At 38.2% G+C, this 21,414-nt stretch overlaps 1 protein-coding gene across 5 annotated transcripts; it reads left to right on the top strand.

The window, feature by feature from the left end:
- The first annotated feature begins 2,454 nt into the window (after nucleotides 1–2,454).
- ptprc (protein tyrosine phosphatase receptor type C) lies at nucleotides 2,455–20,829 on the top strand. Of its 5 annotated transcripts, none has more exons than XM_062563401.1 (32): nucleotides 2,455–2,760; nucleotides 6,420–6,512; nucleotides 7,402–7,518; nucleotides 8,203–8,400; nucleotides 8,540–8,692; nucleotides 8,928–8,945; nucleotides 9,093–9,356; nucleotides 9,441–9,686; nucleotides 9,778–9,891; nucleotides 10,187–10,318; nucleotides 10,424–10,567; nucleotides 10,795–10,965; nucleotides 11,556–11,761; nucleotides 11,866–11,926; nucleotides 12,048–12,156; nucleotides 12,360–12,397; nucleotides 12,645–12,754; nucleotides 12,893–12,983; nucleotides 13,102–13,178; nucleotides 13,347–13,383; nucleotides 13,465–13,562; nucleotides 13,887–14,012; nucleotides 14,142–14,299; nucleotides 14,723–14,858; nucleotides 15,227–15,376; nucleotides 15,515–15,605; nucleotides 15,729–15,865; nucleotides 16,051–16,185; nucleotides 17,538–17,660; nucleotides 17,782–17,942; nucleotides 19,593–19,728; nucleotides 19,866–20,829. In XM_062563401.1, the coding sequence occupies exons 1-32, from the start codon at nucleotides 2,697–2,699 to the stop codon at nucleotides 20,160–20,162; spliced, it is 4,191 nt and encodes a 1,396-aa protein (XP_062419385.1). In that variant the 5' UTR covers nucleotides 2,455–2,696; the 3' UTR covers nucleotides 20,163–20,829. The 5 variants fall into 5 exon arrangements, with proteins under 5 accessions (XP_062419385.1, XP_062419386.1, XP_062419387.1 ...); XM_062563402.1 differs by having other exon boundaries at nucleotides 2,456–2,760; nucleotides 10,813–10,965; XM_062563403.1 differs by lacking the exon at nucleotides 8,203–8,400 and having other exon boundaries at nucleotides 2,457–2,760.
- The last annotated feature ends 585 nt before the right edge of the window (nucleotides 20,830–21,414 follow it).

Raw genomic sequence — 21,414 nt, 5'->3', positions numbered from 1 at the left:
CTACATGTGATTTTTACATTAATGAGGAGGCTTCCATTGTGTTTTGAGACTTTTGAATGTGTTACACACGTTTAATAGCATCAGAAATCCACCTAATCCAAGTTTAAATCGGTATATTCCAGTAAAATCATACCAATCCCAGAAAGATGTGGAAGGAAGTTTTAAAGGTTGATTCTTTAAGCTGTAAATTTATCTGTGTATCATGAGGTGTATCGTGATGAACATTGAAATTATTGTTGTGTTTTCATGGGTTTTCATCCATTGCCACATTAAACCGAAATGTTTTGTATCATAGTTTTCTAATTAAGAATCTTGTGTAGCGAAATGATGTACGATGTAGATGTGAGATTTTTACCTGTGTCCAGTGCGAGTCCAGCCGTCTCCTCCATCTTCCAACAAGGTTGTATAAACAGAACTAATAAAATGCAACTGAATGAGAACCCAAACCAGAAGCGTTGGTTCAGGGATTGTGTCAGTCTAACCTCAGTGGCTTTTCTATTGCCAAATGACACACAAATAAAGCTCAGGAAGCAACATTTTCATAATTGGGCCTCAAAATAATGTGTTTTTCAGGGTATGTGACTTATGGTTTTTGGATCCAGGCTGAAGAAAAAAAATGTTTTTGCCTTTAAACTGTTTATTAAGGCGGATGAAAACAACAGATTTATGTTCAATGTGATAAGGGTTGATGCTTTCTCTGTTTATAAATTGTATATAAATCTAAATCTGTATATTAAATCATATATTATTGAATAATATATGATTTAATATACAACAACAAATTATAAAAGTAATAATTACAACATTAATGATAAATAATAAATGTAGTATAATATATACTAAATACTATGATTGCTATACTGTGTATGTTGGCAAATTAAACCCTATGGAGAAGTCAGCAATCTAAACATACACTTGATATGCATGAGACACCCATGGGTATATCATGAATATCATGCAGACTCGAAGTGAAAGAGAAAAGACGTGTCTGCGAGTGAGGAATCTCGTCCCTGATTGGTCCACAGCAGGTTCTAGAAGGCAACCTGACCTCTTATTTCCTTTAAGGAAAATTAGCACTGTACTCTTCTGTTGCTTAAATGTCTTTGTGGTTCTTGAGGTTTGGACACTGCCAATTATCATGTATCGCATTTGTTTTTGCAGTGAGGAATATTGCTAATGCTGATCTAAAACTATTGCAATAATATCAGATTTGGCAACTTAACATTATTCAAAAGACCTTTCCATGGTTAATCTGGTTCATTTAGATTGCATTAACCCAGTGCTGCTTGCTTCGACATGGAAATAACCAAATACCCTGTGTTTCACTGGTGTAAGAGGAAATCCATATTTAGATCATACTGAAAATATGAGCTCATTTTTGGAAACTCAGCACATGCATTTTTGGTGTCAAGTTCAAACTTATTCCAACAGAAATAGAGTAATTAAAAAGCAATTGTTTTTTGTAATACTCAAATCTCCAAATATAATTTGTGTTCCAGCCTCTGCTTGACGATGGAGATTCAAATGGCCTTTGCTGTAGACACAACTACAGGTTAAAGTAAAAGCCTCTACCAGCTCAGAATCTAACTGTCTACAGTCAAACACGCGCCTACTTAGTTGCACAAATTCTGCATGAAATAGCTGTCTGTGTTTCATCCAGATTGATATCAGCTCAGCGCCCAGTGTGTGAGCCTCGCTCCCCAGAGAGTTTCTCCACTCCTCTCCGTCCTCCTTCATCCCCTATTTTCTTGTGCATGTAAACAGAAGTAAGCATTTTGAGGCAGAGCATGATGATCAAACACCATGTGCGATCAATGGCTTTGAGCTCTAACATCCCTTATTAACCAGACAGAAGGAACAGCAGACATTAAGAAATTCACTTCTGCAGCCAATGACCACTAGTTCTTTGCTGTGTTTGAACACAGAGCAAAAAAAAAAAACAGACAGCAAAGTTAAAGAAAGACGCCATCTTTGTTCTTGCACATTGCAGTGCTAGTTCCTCGTGAGTATTTGATTACGAGTGTGGGCCTCTAAGCTTAAGAACAGGGAGGAGTCAGCAAGAAAGAGAAGGAGCCCTGAGAAGTTTCACTAATGTGTGTCTGGTGTCTCAAATATTCTCATCGAGCCGCAGTCTAACAGAACAGTAACCCGGAAGCCACAACGTGTTTTAATTTCAGCATTTACTTTTATTTCTTCGTCTGTTGATACAGAGTTAAAGTGTGGATTTAATAACATTGTGGTTTAAGCATGTATTAAAAAGCCCATTAAAGCTCAATATTTAAAGTAAAAAGGCTCCACCTAAAGCCAAACTTCACTCTGTCGTTTCATAAGTGAGAAGGATTTGACAGAAGCAAGTGAAGATTAGATGCGGGGAGACTTCCTGTTCTTGGTGGCGTAGCTGAAATAAGACTTCCTGTCACTAAATGTAAGGTAAAGGCAGACTCTTTTCGTATGACATCCCTCCCACTTGCTTGACTTGGCCCAGAGGCGAGGTTTAACGTTTGGGGAACAAGTCCAGGAAGCTGCGTGCTTTGTTAACACATCAAATTAATGTAGTTTAAAATATCTTTACTTATTTTATCTTCGAAGTAGTGGAAACACGGCCGTGGTTTGGCTTGTGAATATCCGCCTATCTGTCGGTGCCCTCCAGGACTCTTCTATAGTGTGTGCAGCCGTACACACCCCAACTCCTGGAAATGGCAGGTCTCTGTGGTCTCAAGATTCTGCTGCTGTGGGCCGGGATCGTTAGTATAGCCAACTGTAAGTAGCCATCTTCATCTTCTTCATGAAAGAAACGGAAAGCCTTGGTGTTTTAATACGTTGTGACCTTGTGTCTGTCATTGGAAGTTCTGCTTAAGGAATACAGTAATTCAGCCGAAGGTTATGAGCTCTCTCTCTCTTATTTGCTTCTTCCAACTTGTTGGCTTTATAAATTGTAGCATATTTTTGACAGTGCTTATGAGAAAAGGTAAAACACTTCCCATGCCTCAGATAGAGATCTGAATCAGTCACCGCAATAGCTTGACAATTTGCACTTTACTGGAAACTGGACAACATCGCTTCACAAAGTAAAAATCATTTCATGTAAAGCTGAGGTCAGAAATGACGCGCTACAGCTACATATCATGTCCTTAGGTTGTGCCTCCGTTTGTGCTACTTCACCTTTTTTTAACTTCCCAAACACAAGACATTACAGCACACACGTGTGATGTGGGAAGCTGATAAGTGAAAACTTTGTGAGTACTTTGGCAAGAGAATGAACAGTTATGTTCAATCACAAAGAGCAATTAATAAGAAAGCTCCTAAAACCTGTTCTTTCATTTGCTAAAAGCTTTGGGGACTTTTGCAACGTTGTTTCTGTTCTGCTTTGACACTGTGGGTGTGAGTGCCTGTGTTCATGTGTGTATGCTAGTGCAATAGTGCGAGTGCATGTGTCAATAGGTGTGTGTGTGTGTGTGTGTGTGTGTGTGTGTGTGTGTGTGTGTGTGTGTGTTGGAGGGGGGAGGGAGAATTTTCTATCAGAGATGAGAGGATTTTTTTTCTGGGTGTGTCCCTGAAAAGCTCTTCACTGCAACTCTAGTGACTATAGGTATCGTATGCTGATTGTGTGTGTGTGTGTGTGTGTGTGTGTGTGTGTGTGTGTGTGTGTGTGTGTGTGTGTGTGTGTGTGTGTGTTCAGACCCAACTTGCCGCCTCTTGCATCACTCAGAGTTCTGGTACTTTTCAGAACATCAAAAAATGGCTGCTATTTTCAGCAGAGCGGCCTTTATGTAAGGGCTGAATGAACCCTTCGATCTATTCATGTTACTCTTCTGTCTTTAATGTCTGTCAGGGTCATGTGTTGACATTCTTAGTTATATAAAAAAAAATATTATATGGAACCAGCATCTTTTTTCATTATTTTAACACTGATGTGAAGTAGCAAAATTGTACAATAGCAATAAGACCGGGTTTTATTCATTTTGTATAACTTTTTTTAATTTTACATGAATAATCATAATGTATAACCGTGGTTTTGTAACTAAGTACAGTACTGTTCTGATGTACTTAACTTCATGGTATTTTATACTATAGGCCACTACATTTCATACAGCAATATACAGTATACAGTATAACCAGTATAAAGAATCTAAAATCAGCTCTAACTGTCATATACTGTATAACAATACAATATATGTCTTACAGAGCCTGATAATCATGGAATCTCATACTTAAAATAAAAAAGAGAAAAAAATGTTTTAATTGCACAGCTTTATAATTGTAATACTGTTTTTAAAAAGTGGCATTGCTACCTCTATGCAGATGGCTCAGCGTAAAAATATTACATTTTTAGCGTAAAATACTTCATTACAGATCTTTCATTCTTTATTATTAGATTTATTTCTTATTATTTATCTATTACAAACCTTACATTCTAAAGATTGTAGCCGACCCCTCTCACCGCGGACATAGACGGTTTAAGCCTCTTCGCTCGGGCGGGAGGTCTCCGTCAGAACTATCAGAACCATCAGGACCATTAGGACCATCAGAACCATCAGGACCAAGACCTCCCGCCACAAAAACAGTTTTTTCACGTCAGCAGTTAGTCTCGTAAACCAAGTCCCCCGTTGACCCAAATAATTCATCCCCGGAACATTTGCACAGTGGTTTCTCTCCGCATGGAAACATATGCACACATACGTGTTTTAATGTACTTATTTGTTAATATTGTTCACTCTTACCTGTATAATTGTATTTTATTTTACTTTATCTTATTTGAGTCTTATATTTTATTCTTATTATATTGCACCAATGTGGTCAAATTATGTGTAATATGTGTGGCATATTACACTTGAATATAAATGGCTTCTGATTCTGATTAAATCCTATTTAAATAAAAGTGTAGAAATACTATCAGTTAAATTCACTTATCAGTATCCAAATGATGTCATGCTGCTTCTGGAGAAAATTTCCCCGTGGAGGAATATAGTAATTAATAAGTAAATACTTCTAACATGCAATGTGCACTTGTATCATATTATTGTCTTTTACAATTAGTTAGATTAGAAAATGTGAGAGTGCTTTATCTGTACACATGAAAACTGCAATTTAGTTGCGAGCTTTATTTAGCTGTAGCAGAACAGACTTGTCAAAATGTCGACCACTTCCGTGTTCCGTTCCGAGTTTCCTTTATTTCCTGGCAGAGCAGAGCACCAAGTAGGCTGAGACGGAGCACCAGTAAAAGACTTGAGAACTGGTGAAATAAAGGGAAGTGCAGTGTGTAAAATGAAGAAGTGAGGTCAGAAATGTTAAACATGTCCGTGCTTGTTAATGCAAAACACGAGAAGAACGAAAGGGCAGATAAAAATACCTAAAAGTGTTGTTTGATGGACATAAAACTGATACGTGACAGATCCAGACTTTATCTTTCTTTACTAAATGATAAACAAACCGACATTTGGGGCGCTTATTGTCACTAAATTGGAACATAATTAATACCTTGTCATGGCCGACCCGTCTCCCTTTTTCTACTTCTGCTTCTTTCTTAAACATAGACAAAAAACGTTGAACAGACGGAAGTCACAGTATGTCACTTTTTGTTTCACATAAAAAAGACTCCTTCGAGATAAAATACATGTTGGATGGCTTAATATATTCATAAAGTGCAAGTGCATCTCTCAAACCTTTACTGAAAAAAATGAGTCAAAACAATGTATGAATTGGGAAATGTCAATGCAGAGATGTATATTGAAACAAGATTGCAGAAAAACCACATCCTGAGTCTGAATGTCCCCATCACCTCACCTCTCGTTTTCTATTATTATAAAGAACAAATGGACAAAACAGCCTTGATGTGTTCACAGTAAATCCATTCTAAAAATCAGCCATGTTGTGAGAAAACAGACCAAAAAATGAAAATCCTTTTCAATCAATGTTTTATTCATTATTTAAAAGGAGTATTATACCAGAAAACCTACTTTGTTAAAAAGTGTTAAATAAAGCTGTCGTTTGTAATAACGCGGTTATGAATGCGGTGAGAAGGTCTGTGTGTGCTTGGATTTGAGCTGGTGATCTGTGCAAAGTGAACATAAATGTTCAAGTACGGAGAGGTTCTAGGCTTCAGTGCAGAGGAGGAAATTGCGGTTTGCTTCTTTTGAAATAGCAAATGTGGCTCCTTGCAGCGTTGTAGCAACCACATGCAGAAGTTAAGATGAAAATGGTTGCCTTGCTCTGTTTGACCTGAGAATGCTTTAGGCCGTGCAGGAAGGTTTGTTAATTAGTCAGATATGGTGCACATTTACTAAGACTCAACGTAAAGAACTAAATCACAGTTTTTAAAGTTATTTGTCTCTTTATTGTTCTGAATATTGTGTTCGCTACACTTTACTCTTCATGAAAAGACAGCTTTTATGTTTTATGATCATTGTTTCTCTTTGCAGGTCAAGCTACAGCTCCAACCCCAGGAGGTGATTCTGGCGGTGGAGATTCTAATCATAGCGTAGGAGGTCAAACTGCAGATCCAATCCTAACAAGTGAGTGTCCAACACACATAAAACATAGATAAATAATCATAGAAAATAAGTAATGATTATTAAAAAATGTAGTTGCGCCACCATCTGTGCTAAACCTTGTGCAAAACCTTCAGCTCACACTAACTTCTTATCTCTTCAACACTGAAACCAGCAGAATTTTATGAAATGAATTTGGTCTGATAATATAGCAGTGTGACATTCAAATTGCTTACAGTGGTGGACTGGAAACAAAAGTCTCCCTTCAGATTTGTTCCTTTCCTGTTCTTAAGGTGTCTGAATAAGATTTATGTAAACTTTTGTGCAACTTTTGACTCTAACATGTAGTTCAAATGAAACAATAAGATTTATGTAAACTTTTGTGCAACTTTTGACTCTAACATGTGGTTCAAATGAAACAATAATTTCAAGCCTGGCTTCATCAAAAGTTCACATCACTGTTCTGGAAATGTAAGAATATGATATAATTTAATTTCAGAAAACCAAATTGTCTGTATGTGAATATTTAAATGGGGAAGTTCCAAGTTGGTATCTGGTAGTTAAAAAAATCTCAAAATTTGTTTCCATCTTATACACTGAGCCTGTCAGTTTGTTCCATAGTTTCTGTGAGACAAAGTTGACGTTGAATGTGTCTTTCATATCAGGCTCAGTCTCATCACGTATGCTTTAATAACAGTGTGTTTATCATAAGAGCAGCAACAGGATTTATGTGGTGCTGATGATTGGAGGGAAAATGCTACACAATACTTCATGAAGCACCAGCTGCCATTGAGACTGTTTCTGATCTTATTTTGGTTTTCTTGGAGCACAGATGTTTTAACCCTCTCACCTACACACACAAAATCCACTTTACCTGCAATGACGAGTTTTTCTGTCACCACCTTACCTTCAGGCACTGTGACAGATACACCCACTGTCACGCAAATAGCCACCACCAAACCTGCACTCACCACAACAACCTACATCTCAAACTCCCCAAATCCAACGACCATTTTAACCACCATGACTGGTAATGTATTCCACCTCAGTTGAAATGGGAACATTAGTGTTGTATTCAGCATCATGTTGCTGCTTTATGAATTATATCAAGACTGTAGACAGTAAAGGTTTTTTATGAATTTTATTAAATGGATTTGGTCTGATAATATAGCAGTGTGACCTTCAGATTGCTTACAGTGGTGAACTGGAAACAAAAGTCTCCCTTCAGATTTGTTCCTTTCCTGTTCTTAAGGTATTATGTAAACTTTTGTCCAACTTTTGACTCTAACATGTAGTTCAAATGAAACAATAATTTCAAGCCTGGCTTCATCCAATGTTCATATCACTGTTCTGGAAAAGTAAGAATATGATATAATTTAATTTCAGAAAACCAAATTGTCTGTAAGTATTTAAATGGGGAAGTTCCAAGGTGGTATCTAGTAGTTAAAATATCTAAAAACTTGTTTCCATCTTATACACTGAGCCTGTCAGTTTGTTCCATAGTTTCTGTGAGACAAAGTTGACGTTGAATGTGTCTTTCATATCAGGCTCAGTCTCATCACGTATGCTTTAATAACAGTGTGTTTATCATAAGAGCAGCAACAGGATTCATGTGGTGCTGATGATTGGAGGGAAAATGCTACACAATACTTCATAAAGTACCAGCTGCCATTGAGACTGTTTCTGATCTTATTTTGGTTTTCTTGGAGCACAGATGTTTTAACCCTCTCACCTACACGCACAAAATCCACTTTACCTGCAATGACGAGTTCATCTGTCAACACCTCACCTCCACGCACCGTGACAGATACAACCACTGTCACGCCAACAGCCTCCCCCAAACCTGCACTCACCACACCAAACACCATCTCAAACTCCCCAAATCCAACAACCAATTTAACCACCATGACTGGTAATGTATTCCGCCTCAGTTGAAATGGGAAAATTAGTGTTGTATTCAGCATCATGTTGCTGCTTTATGAATTATATCAAGACTGTAGACAGTAAAGGGTTTCTACTTGAAGGTGACCTTCAGCATCTCCATCTTACAGTCACTGCTCCTCCTACAAGCACCTCTCCTCCACCCTCAAGTTCACCCTCTCCTTCACCCAAACCCAACCAGAAAATAACCTCTCAAACAAACACCACTCAAACCGAGCCTGCAAACACCACCATCACCACCACAGTGACTCCTGCAGCCCCAGGTTGGATTTCTATCCTTACATGCACTCTGTATGTCTTTTCAAGGACTCTAACGAGACATTTATCTACAGAACTATAGTCAACAGTTACTAACACCCGCAGCACTAAGGAATTAATTACTAGAATTCATAAAAAAGCTTCAAAAGGCCTTTTGAGGTTTTAAAGTTGTAAAATATTAATATTTTGTTGATTTCTTTTCTAATCTTATTTGAATGTGTTCTCCATCCACCACACAAGATCCTCAACATCAACAGTGTGAGTATCACTATTGTTTTCAAAATACATATATTTTCATCTTTACATACTTATTGACAGAGAGCACTAATTATATCGTTTAAAGAAATAAAAAATAACCATCTGTTTGAGATTAAATGATGACATAACAGATGATTTTGTGTTCAGGTTCTTACATTGTCACACACATGAAGTTTGGCTTCCTGATCAACGTGTCAATGAATTCTACAACCAACTACACCAACTACACCATCAACTTAAATGAAACAAATCAAATGGACAAACCCATCAGTCAAACCTTCAATCAGAGCTTTCATGAAGTGAAACACCTAAAGCCGTGTACTGAATATGAACTCACTCTGACATTCACTGATAGTGCTGGTGATGAACAGCTTTGTGAAGCTAAAAGTAAAAACACGACCGTCGGAATGAGTGAGTAAACGTTTCAAAGTATTTCATCTTTGAAATGAGACCAACATACGGATGTGTGCAGATTATTCCACTTGTTTGTTTCAGGTGAAGATGAGGTTAAAGTTGAAGTTGATGACACCTGCATGCCTGGATATGTTTGTTACCTAAGTGATTGGGACATCACCTCTTCTCTGTCACCGTGGTATAACGTTCTAACTGAGCAATGCAAAAGGGACAAAAAGACGTTCTGCATCAAACCTCATTACAACGACATATGCACAGATTTAACTACAACCTTCACTTCTGGAAACTGTTTGACTTCCTTTAATCTCACCAGAAGCATCCATGTTGGTACGTACATTAGTCCCATACGTTTGGAATCACATGTGGTGTAGACCTTGTGTCTTCATGTTTATTTGATGTTTCCCTTTTTGTTTTACAGATTTCTTGGATTCATTTGAAATAAAACAGACGGCTTCAACTGATTTTCTAGCACCGATTGACGCAGAATTACCTCCAAACTGCACCGATCTCAACGTTAACTACACCTGTCGTGGTAAGTGGGAAGACTGGAGGTAAAGACACTTTGTCAACAACATGATGAACAGGGTTATAGGGAAATAAATAGTGACCATTTGCCAGCATAGATGCTCACACTGTGGTACAAGTTTTATTTAAAACAATTAAATCATTTATATCATTGTGTTTTGGGGCAAGAGAGATTTGAGGTATTGCTTTGTTCCCTCTGTAAATACAATATTAATGTATTTGCTGTGAATGTGATCACATTTGAGTCAAAGCACACAAATACCAGCTGTTGAAGGAAAGCTGTCGTCCTTGTGTCTCCACAGAAGTCGAATTAAACCACACGGAGAACCGGTCTGATCTGAAGCCTTTTACCGACTACAGCTGCAGCGGTCAGGTTAAGAACGGCAACGTCACCGTGAAGAACACGACCGCTGTCAGCTTCAGGATCGACTGTGGTTTGATAATATATTCAATTCCTCTCTGTGACATGATAAGAACTTGTGTCCCATCAGAACAGCTCCAGTTGTTCAGTGTTACAGATGTTTGATGTGTTCCTACAGATTTTACATTAAACTTCACATCTCGTACTTCCACCAACAAGTCCATTCATTTGAGCTGGAACACCACCAGCAGGAAGTGTGGACGTGTCCTTCCTGAACTTAAGAAGCTTTCTTATGAATGCAGTTGTTCTCACAAACGCAGCAGTAAGTAAAGTATTAAAGTAATTCTGTTATCAGTTGATTCATTTTAAAGGAACTTTGGAAGTCTTTGGAGATCATTTTAGTCCATTTACACAACTAGGGAAAATACTGTGGACATTTGAATCAGTTTTTTAATGCTAACACTGCAGTGATATTTTCTAACATATACCCATGACACATAGATGGTATTAATTGATTCATTCATTTATGAACTGATGTACATATTGTAGTCTCTTTATTTCGACCAGGAAAACATGTTGCAGCTCACTGGATTGGATCAGAACGAAAATGTGATGTTGATGCACTGGAGCCGTTCACTAACTATACCTGTGAGGTCCAAACCAAATACGACGGGACAGTGAGACAAACAGATAAAGTTCGAAAGACAACTGATATTGGAAGTGAGTGTTTTAAAAATGAATTCATTACGTTTTAGTAAAAATGTTTCTCATAACACACCTACAACAAGATGAACATTACAATAAATAAATAAATCCTGTTTCAAGTGATACATTCAAAATAAAACTATGACTTAATCTTTAAGTGTAATGTACATGATGTTCTGTTCACGTGTGTGTCATCTCCATGTAGCATTTCTTAATTCCTTTGTTTCCTGCTTCATCATCTACACGTTACGATAGCTTTATTTAAACATACGACACGTGGGAAGTCAGACATTAAGATTCTTCTCACATCTTCCTAAACATAAAAAATGAAATTCAGAAGCCATCATCAGTCATCATTTATGGCCATGTAAGAATATAGAATAATAACTAAATAATAATCAATAGTGATTCAATTTCTGACTTTTTTTTGGTCAGTTTATAGTGATTATTGTCAAGTTAAGTTAAGTAAATCAGATCATTGACAGCCAGAACAATAAATACAGCACCACACTGATTATTTTATTAGAGCTGGTTTAATAATCCTTCTGACTGTGACAATGTGTTGTAGCTAAAGAGAAATATGTTGTTTTTCTTCGCTCTCTTAGAACCAGAAGAAGTTACATCCCTGACGGTGGAAACGCAGGATAATAACGTGTTATCAGTAACTTGTGGACATGGGAAACTTCATGGGAATCTGGAGCGTTTCACTGCAACTCTGATTAACGGTGCGGGCGAGCCCAAGAAGCTTAAAGAAGAAACATGCAAGTTTGTATTCAAAGATCTGAGCTACTCAACGAAATACACAGTGGAGGTTTGCATAATACTCATTTTCTGTTTCACAAGATTATTGTATCTTTATTCACTGTTTTGTTCAAATGCTATAATTCCTGATCAAGGCTTTTGTGGGATTTCCAGGTGATTGTTTGCAATCAAAAACTTTGCAGCGAACCCAAAGAGAAATCTGCTACCACTTCCTGTATGTGCTGTTTAAATTAATGCCACAAATCACATTGTTTAATATTACACACATCCATTTCCATACCTTGTATTTATTATTACTGCCACAACCTTGATATGATTTCTCCATAAACTTACAGATAATGAAAAAGCTGTCATTGGCTTTCTGGTCTTCCTCATCATCATTACATCTGTGGCTCTGCTTTTGGTCGTCTATAAGATCTGGATTCTGAAGCGCAGAAAGTCCCAGTAAGATTTATTTTATCAGTTAGACTGTTTTTTTACACATACTATACATGCATTTTCCTTTACTTAACATAAAGCGAACTATTATTTCATTTTAAACATAAAACATCATTCATTTCATAATGTACATCATGTCGGCTTTCTTTTTCCACTCTGTACCTAAAATGATTTTGGGTCAACCATCACTTTTTCTTTGGAATTTGCAGTGACCTTGTAGAAAGCATGAGGCTTATTTCTACAGCAAGTGAGTTGTCTTCAGTATTTTTTCCGAATCCTGGTTTCCAACTTGAACGAGATGATTGAAGCAGTTTTTAGAGATTTGATAGTTGGCACTAACTGCTTTACTTAAGATACTTTTAGAAAATATCAAAGCATGTTTCAAGAGAAATAAATCATAATACCACATAAATATATGTCTAATAATAGCTGGTGATAAACTGACGTGGGGATTACTTGCTGTTTCTTATCTCCTGGCTGGTTTGCTGTTGCAGATGATGAGGAGAACCTTCTGTCTGTCGAGCCGATCGCAGCTGAAATCCTACTGGACGCTTACAAGAGGAAGCTTGCTGATGAGGGAAGACTTTTCTTGGCTGAGTTTCAGGTACATTTGATATCTTAGTTATTTTGGAGCATGTTTGTCATTGTTCATTTTTACAGGTCTTTAAGTTAACTATTAATCTCAGATAAGAAGTGTCGATGGTTCATTAGAATTGCTGACCTGACTTGTTTCTGCCTCCAGAGCATCCCCAGAATCTTCTCGAGGTACACCGTGAAAGAGGCCAAGAAGTCCTGCAATGTCCCCAAGAACCGCTACGTGGACATCCTGCCATGTGAGTCTGTCCAACACACCTGAGGGTTTTTATATTATTCCCAGTTTGTACCATTAAACTTCCCCAACAAAACAAGAATCAGTGTGATTCAGTTTGTCCATTTTCTGTCTTAAACCAGATGATTATAACCGTGTCCAGTTGACCACTGGAAATGGAGATCCAGGATGTGACTACATCAACGCCAGCTTCATTGATGTAGGAAAAAAAAACAAATCACACTACTAAAGCTTTTAAATATGATTGCCAGACTAGTCACTCTAACCCTCAATGGCCCAAAAACTTTAAAGCGAAATAGACACATGGTTTGGGACACCTCTCTGATTTTACACACCTCCTTGAGCCTCATTTGTTTACCACCTGCAGGGGTACAAGGAATCTAAAAAGTACATTGCAGCCCAAGGTAAAGTAAAGTTCTCATATTGCTCACATATATTCTTATGTTTCGGGATAAGACCATGAAGATATTTTGTATGTGCTGCAGGGCCGAAGGATGAAACTGTGAGTGACTTCTGGAGGATGGTCTGGGAGCAGCAGTCCTCCATCATTGTCATGGTGACACGCTGTGAAGAGGGAAACAGGGTAAGAAGTTGGGTTTTCACTTTTTGTTGACTTTAAATATTGTCTTTCCTCCTGACAACAAAAAATATAAGTTTGCCCATAACAGACATGAGTCCGTCTGTCACTTAAACACACAGCTCACAGCTACTTGGCCAAATATTGGCTACTGAATCAAACATAGACATGCCCAAGATCCATACACCTGCGTCTCATTTCTTGGAGAATATTTGTATTTCTCTGCCTTTAATTAACATGCATCATCTGCATATTTGCCTTTTGTCTGCTAAAATGCCAAATTGTGTTGTAACTGTCTCTCCTACTTACCTCTCACGTATGGTGCTGAAGGTTAAGTGCGCGCAGTACTGGCCGTCTCCAGACCGGGAAACAGAGATCTTTGAAGAGTTTATAGTGAAGCTGAACTCAGAGGACTTCTGTCCAGATTACACCATCCGCCATCTCAGCCTAACTAACGTGAGTTTACATCCAGCGGAGTATGTGTAGAAGGAAAAGACATTCTCTATCCTAATGTACTTGATTGAAGGTTTGTTATCCTGTGCTATACTATCTGTCTGTCTTTTGCAAATCCGTGTGTGTCTGCAGAAGAGGGAGAAGAACTCAGAGAGGGAGGTGACCCACATCCAGTTCATGAGCTGGCCGGACCACGGCGTCCCCGGGGAGCCGCATCTCCTCCTGAAACTCAGAAGGCGCGTTAATTCTTTCAAGAATTTCTTCAGCGGCCCCATCGTCATTCACTGCAGGTAACTTCAATCTCCCACTCCAGATCGCACACATTCATATAGCCATGAACAACTTGAATCTTGAAAGATTATTGTATCCTTTTGTTTTATTAATTGTTCTTCTTATTTTGGTAGTTGGTCACATAGCTTTCTATTATCAACTCCTTATTTATTGATAGAAAAATATATCTCGTAAGCATGTGCTTCAGTTTGCATCTGGTTAGATGCTAAACTGCATTTAGTTGGACTCCTAATTCCCTTTCTTTGCACTAATGACCAAATGATCAAAACTGGAGATCTATTAAATATTCTTTTCAGGCACACCACTGAACTTGATTCATTGCAGATCTAGTTGCTTCCAAACTAATGCTTGACTTTGTCTTCACATGCCACTGATAGACATGTGTACCAGCATGTATTAACACACGTATTACCCATGTGTAGCGCGGGAGTCGGCAGGACTGGCAGCTACATTGGCATCGATGCCATGATGGAGGGTCTGGAGGCAGAGGGCAAAGTGGACATTTACAGCTACGTAGTTAAACTCCGTAAACAGAGATGTCTAATGGTTCAAGTCGAGGTGAGAAATTCTTCTTTTAGCTCATATTTTAGTCACTGTGCGTGTGTGTGTGTGTGTGTCTGTGTGTGCTACGTTAACTGGCTGAATTGAGCACCATTAAAACCTAAGAATAAAAGCATTCCAGCTCCTAATAAAGCAGTTTATTATACTCTTATTACCACTTTATTGTAATACTATTCAAAGCCTTCAAGATGAGCATTTTTGATTTTATTTAAAACATCATGGACAGGGAAGGCAGAGGCATGTTGTTCCATGGTGATTTGCCATCTAAAAATCTATGGTGTGTTTTGTGTAGCTCAAACGCAGTTTATATAGCTATAGTCCTGAAATGTATGTGTTTTTTTATATATATATTTGTGTGCACACAGGCCCAGTACATCCTGATTCACCAGGCTCTGTTGGAACACAATCAGTTCGGGGAGACTGAGATCACTGTTTCTGAGATCCACAGCACCCTGAGCACGCTAAAAATAAAAACCACAGAATATGAACCCACCTTAATGCAAGAGGAGTTTGAGGTATGACAATCCATGACATCGGTGTTTCTGATTCCTTTAAAAATCTCCAAAATGTTTTTCCTCCCACTTTATTTAATGTGAAATAAATTACAGAGCTTCGTCATAACCCTAGTGACACGTCTTTGTCTCGTAATTCAGAGGCTCCCCATCTATAAAAACTGGAGGACATTCAACACAGGGATCACAGAAGAGAACAAGAAGAAGAATCGCTCTTCATCTGTCATCCCATGTAAGTTTCAGCTCAACCCATAGACTAATTCAACCTTATATATATATATATATCTGTGCATGTTTATAATCTGCACTACAGTTCCCCTGAAATCACATATCATTTTCATTTCACCTCCCCCAGATGACTACAACCGCGTGCTGCTGAAGCTGGATGAAGGACGCAGTCATGATAGTGACCCCAGCGAGGAAGACGAAGAAGAGTCATCCGATGAGGAGAGCGAAGAGTCCACTGTATACGTCAATGCCTCCCACATAGATGTACGTTATTCTACTGCCACGTTCAGGTTATTTGCTGACGGCTTAGATTTAGTAGCAGCAAAACAAACTATGTTCCTGTTGTAGGAGGCGCTACCTCCAGTTTAATTTAAAAACAGATTTAATTCTCCTATTTGTAAGGAGTTTGTACAACAATAGAGGTGTGACGTGTTTACTGGCCCTCACAGGGATACTGGGGCCCACACGCCCTCCTCGCAGCGCAGACTCCGCTGCCAGACACCATGGCTGATTTCTGGTTGATGGTTTACCACAAGAGAGCATCTACTATCGTCATGCTCTCCGACTATAATGAGGGAGATACGGTAAGGTTTAAGGCACATATCATGGCATGTAATGTTGTATTACAGTTTTTCTCCATTGCTTTGGCTCAATTCTTGAAACAGAAATTACATTCTTAAAGCTCTTAATGCATTTGGTAAAATAGCTTATATGGTTCAGCACAACTACATAGATCACCTTCAAAAGGTCATATCTCACCCAAAACAGTTAACTCAAGCTTCAAAACCAAATCATTTTTTCATAAAAATAGTCAGTGCCCCCAAAATGAAAACTTCCTTCTCGATTGCTGTGGCTCATCTATCTCTCGAAAAAACGACATTCTCAAAGCTTTAAATACATTTGCCAAAATAACCTAGATGGTTTAGCAAAACACTATGGCACACCTGCAAAAGGTCATATCTCTCCCAAAACAGACAACTCATCAGTCACAACGAATTCCTTTTCTCATTCAAACAGTCAGTGCCCCCAAATGAAAAGTCCTTTTGTCATTGTTTAAACACTGCAGGTCAAAATGTTTAGTTGTTTTGTCACTATGGCAGAGGACCATTGAAATCCCTCATGTCCACCAGTCTTAGCCCAGTCCTTCATTGACAATGGTTACTGTACTGGTTTTTTTGTCTAGCTAACAGAATAAAATAGGATTTTAGGGTAAGATTAGCCTCCAAGGTTTGACATCACACATTGCACTCATACTACCGGAAATTGTAATTGCAATTATCATTCACAAACATAAAATAACTTCCATACATCAGAGTAAAAAGCAGCATAATATACTGTAAAATAAACACAGAAACAAAATCCAATGTAAATTATATGCATACTACAGTACTGTAAATAAAGCCGGTCAAAGAATAGATAAAATAAAGTTCTAGTTTCACCTGACTGTCAATTGTTGTAATACTGTGAATTTATCAAATGTTATTCATGGTATTATGTTCTTGAGTAATTTTGACAATTGAACAGACTATTGTACATGTGATGACTTATACAATGAAAATACGCTGAGACGTTTTGGAGCGAAAAACAATTAGACTGAGAATCAACAATCAGTTTAGATCAACAAGATCTATTCACTTGGAAATTGTGCTAAACGTAGGCTACATGTACTTAATCATTTGCAAAGATGTACTGAGACATTGAGACATGTACTTAGACATTTGCAATTTACCCAAATGAATGAGAAATTCAATTCTGTATTGAGAAATTGCTAAGTTGTTTGGAGGTTTGTCCATGTTGTTTTGAGAATGTCATTTCTGTTTCAAAAAATGAGCCAAACCAATGGAGAAAAACTGTAACATACAAAACCCTCAAGGCTCTTGGCGCATATACTGTATGGGAGATACACATGTTTTCTTAAGTGTCCCCTTGTTCACAGGAGTCCAACTGTGTTTACTGGGATAAAGACAAGAAAACATTTGGGGACATTGAGGTCGAACTGGCCAGCACGGAGACCTCCCCATCCTTAATCATCCGCAACATGCTGATTCGCCACATCAAGGTGACACAACAGTAACCTACTAACAAAGTCTGCACAATTATTCCCGATGGTTATTAGCATCAACATGTAATTGGACTGCTCATTTCAATGTAACAAGCTGCTTTAAATCCGTTTTAAACAGAGGAAAGAGAGTCGGCCGGTGAAACAGTTCCAGCTGCTAAAGTGGGCGAGCGGCAATCTGCCGGAGAAAGCTCAGGATCTCACAGACATGATCAAGTACATCAAGAAAAGCTCTGGAAGCCAGAAATCACAGAAGAGCAACCCTATTGTGGTGCACTGCAAGTAAGACAAGCTCACGACCTTTTGCAAGAGAAATCTCCAATCCGCCTTGAGTTTCTTAGCAGATTCAAAGTGTGACTCCTACTATTGATAGAAAAATAATTAGGGCTGTCAAAAATAGCGCGTTAACGGCGTTAATTAGCTGTTTGTTGTTAATTACGTCAATTTTTTTGACGCATTTCACGCATGCGCAGTGTGACAAATTATTCAGGTCCGGAAAGAACCTCTTCTTCTAGGGAATGCACTTCATCCTATACAACACATTACTGCCACCTGCAGGCATATGTCAGGCCGTCAGGTTCAGCAAGTTGTTTGCGCCAGAGACCCGCTCCCCCCCCCCCCCCCCCCCCCCCCCCCCCCGTTCTCGCGCAGCAGAACAGAGAAGAAGAAAAGCTCCGCCCAGCAGAGCAAGAGCAGCGCTGTTCTGAAACATGCGGAGGAAGAGAAACCAATGCGATCTAAATCCTCCCAGGTATGGGAATATTTCACACTGAAATGGGGGTGGTAGCGGATTTCTTTGCAGCGCCAGTCGTTCTAATCGCCGCGCTCGACTTCAAGGTGTAACCTTTATTATTGTTCGGTCTGAAACGGCGCGCCCAGTGACGGGTGGTGCAGCAATATTGTTGTTCGGGTGGAAATCGGGAGAAAGGTCGGTCCGGGAGATTTTCGGGGGGGGCTTTGAAACATCGGGAGGGTTGACATGTCTGGTCATGTCTGGTCATCGCAGGAGCACAAACTCGCAGCAGAGTGGGATAAACTGCAGAGGCTCGAGACCCTTCTAGAGCCATGCAGGGAAATCAGTCTGTAACTTATCAAATAACATTGATTTGATTATTTTCTGGAATGAATTAAAAAATCAAATATCAATAACATATATTTATGTAAAAAATAATAATTATGATAATAATAATGATAATTATGTATCTGTGTCCTGTTATTTATCTTTAGTATGCATTTCAGAAAGAAAAAATGGTTAGGATTCAGGTGTGATTAATCATGATTAATTCACTGAAAATTCTGATTAATTTGATTAAAATTTTTAATCATTTGACACCCCTAAAAATAATATTATTCAATTTTTATTTTAGCACACAACAATGTGGGCAGATGAAATGTACATATGATTGGTATATGAGAAGCAGTTAATCACAGTTGTAGTGTCACGTTTATACAAGTGAGATGTGTATGTGGTTCTCTCCTGTGGCAAGTTTCATGTCTCCAGTTGAAATGGAAAATAGAATTTAAACAAGCTATAGATATGAATATGATAGTTTGAATGGGCCCATATTTCTCTAACTTCCAAAAGATACAAATGAGGATGCTATAGAGAGTCAATTTACTGGTCTAAGTCAGGTCTGAAAATTGTACAAGTACAATAAAGTTGACGAGCAACATTAATATCACATACTAGTGATATGTATAAACAAAACAGGAATAAAGCGATCAACATGTTCATCAGTTATGAGTTTATCTGCAAAGGCATTGTCTAATTAATTTGTCTGAAATCAACCAGTAGCTATTAAAAACATCCATCTACATATACGATGTATATAGATTTGATGGGAACAAATAATAAAATAGTAGCAAAAGTGTAATCTAAATCTTCTGTGTGTGTGTGCGTGCGTGTGTGTGTGCGTGTGTGCCTCTCATCAGTGACGGCTCGTCCCGTTCAGGGATTTTCTGTGCTCTGTGGAACCTGCTGGACAGCGCTGAGACGGAGAAGCTGGTGGATGTTTTCCAGGTGGTCAAAACTCTACGCAAGGAGAGACAAGGCATGCTCTCCAACCTGGTAAGAAAGAGGAACCCAAAATCTGTCAGCACAGTTTTAACAGCTTTACGTCTAACAGCGCGTAGAGTGTTACAGAACCTGGCTCGTCAGTGACTCAAAATGTACTTTGTACTAAAATCTGCCTCGGTCTCCTACAGGAGCAGTACCAGTTCCTATACGAGGCCCTGGAGGGGGTCTTCCCTGTCCAGAACGGTGACGTGAAAGCAGTGCAGGCCTCGGCCTGCGACTCTGTCCAGGTGGTCAATGAAACCAAAGCAGACCAGCAGGTGGCAGAGGAGAAGGTCGAGCAGCCAGACGGCACTACCAACGACAACCAGCAGGGGGAGGCAGAGACCACTCCTCTTGTTGATGAAGGAGGGAAGGAAGACAAAAAAGAGGAGCCTGAAATAGAGACAACGCCACTGAAGGACAGCACCGTCACTGTGGAGGTTTAAGTAGTGTGCCTTTTATTTTTGAGAATATGCGCTTTAGTTGAACGCTTTGTTTTATTTCTTAACTGTATGAATGTATAAACATTGTAAAGCTTTCACACATTGTGTTGAGATTTGCTAAAGAATTTGCTAAAATATTATGTCAATTTCCAAAAATATGGATTTTCTAAGTTATAAATATTTTTAGTAGGAAAAGTATAAGAATGCAAAGAATTTTTGTGAGCAAAGTTTACTAGAAATGCTGTCATCAAACTAGGGTCCTTGATGAGAAATGTTTTACTTATACAAGTGCATGTTGAGATTGAGTTAGTGTCTGTATTCCCCTAAATAATTCCTAAGATTGCTTTATCATCTAAACTTACACACACACGTATAGTCGCTAAGTTTGTGTGTCACTGCATCATTTCATGAAAAGTCTTATGTATGTTGAGTACATGCATTTCAACAATAAAGTTTAATTTGTCTGCATGAGGTAACTTCATTTAAATCCCCTTCTTACTATAAACCATCATCTGCATTGACATTTTCTGCAATAGTTAAAATGGTTTTGAGGATTTAACAATCAAAGACAATGTCACATACATTCATCGTTGTGATGAATAATCACAACGATGAATGTATGTGACATCGTGATTAAGAAATGTTTTACTCAAAATCTGTCAACTATTGCTCATCAAAAGATATGACAGAGGGAGTCCCCTAAAAATAAAATATTCACCATTAGATTGTTGTATAGTGCCTTGCCCAAAGGCAAACTACTTAATATACCTGGTATATATAACTGGTGTTCAGTAGTTTCTAAAAACGATCAGCAATCCGTAACAACGTAAAAAAGTTACATATAGGTCACAACAACAAATATTATAAAATTGAATATAAAAAAGATAAAATAATAGAATATCAAGATTCCAATGGAAAACTCATAATAATTTACCTTGATACAATTTTAAATCAACAGTTTGTCAAAGGCAATTACACATTTTAAGACAAAGAAAGTAGAAAGTATAATGTTCCCTTAAATTCAGAAAAATTACATACACAAAGAAGCTGTATATATTCCACATGGAAATGATGATCATTTGTTAGGGTGACTCTGAATATAAATCTTTCATTTTTTTCTGACATAAGAAATACATCCATTCAGTGAAATCACTGCTACAATGCCTTTTAAATACCCAACATAAATAAACATAAAATGTGAAAAAGATTGATCTAAATAAAAACCATCACTATTGAATCAGAGAGATCGTCTGCG

This window comes from Pungitius pungitius, chromosome 7 (assembly GCF_949316345.1).
Source record: "Pungitius pungitius chromosome 7, fPunPun2.1, whole genome shotgun sequence".
In the NCBI taxonomy this organism is placed as follows: domain Eukaryota; kingdom Metazoa; phylum Chordata; class Actinopteri; order Perciformes; family Gasterosteidae; genus Pungitius; species Pungitius pungitius.
Note: the sequence above shows the minus strand (reverse complement) of the source record. Positions and strands in the feature narration are given on the sequence as shown.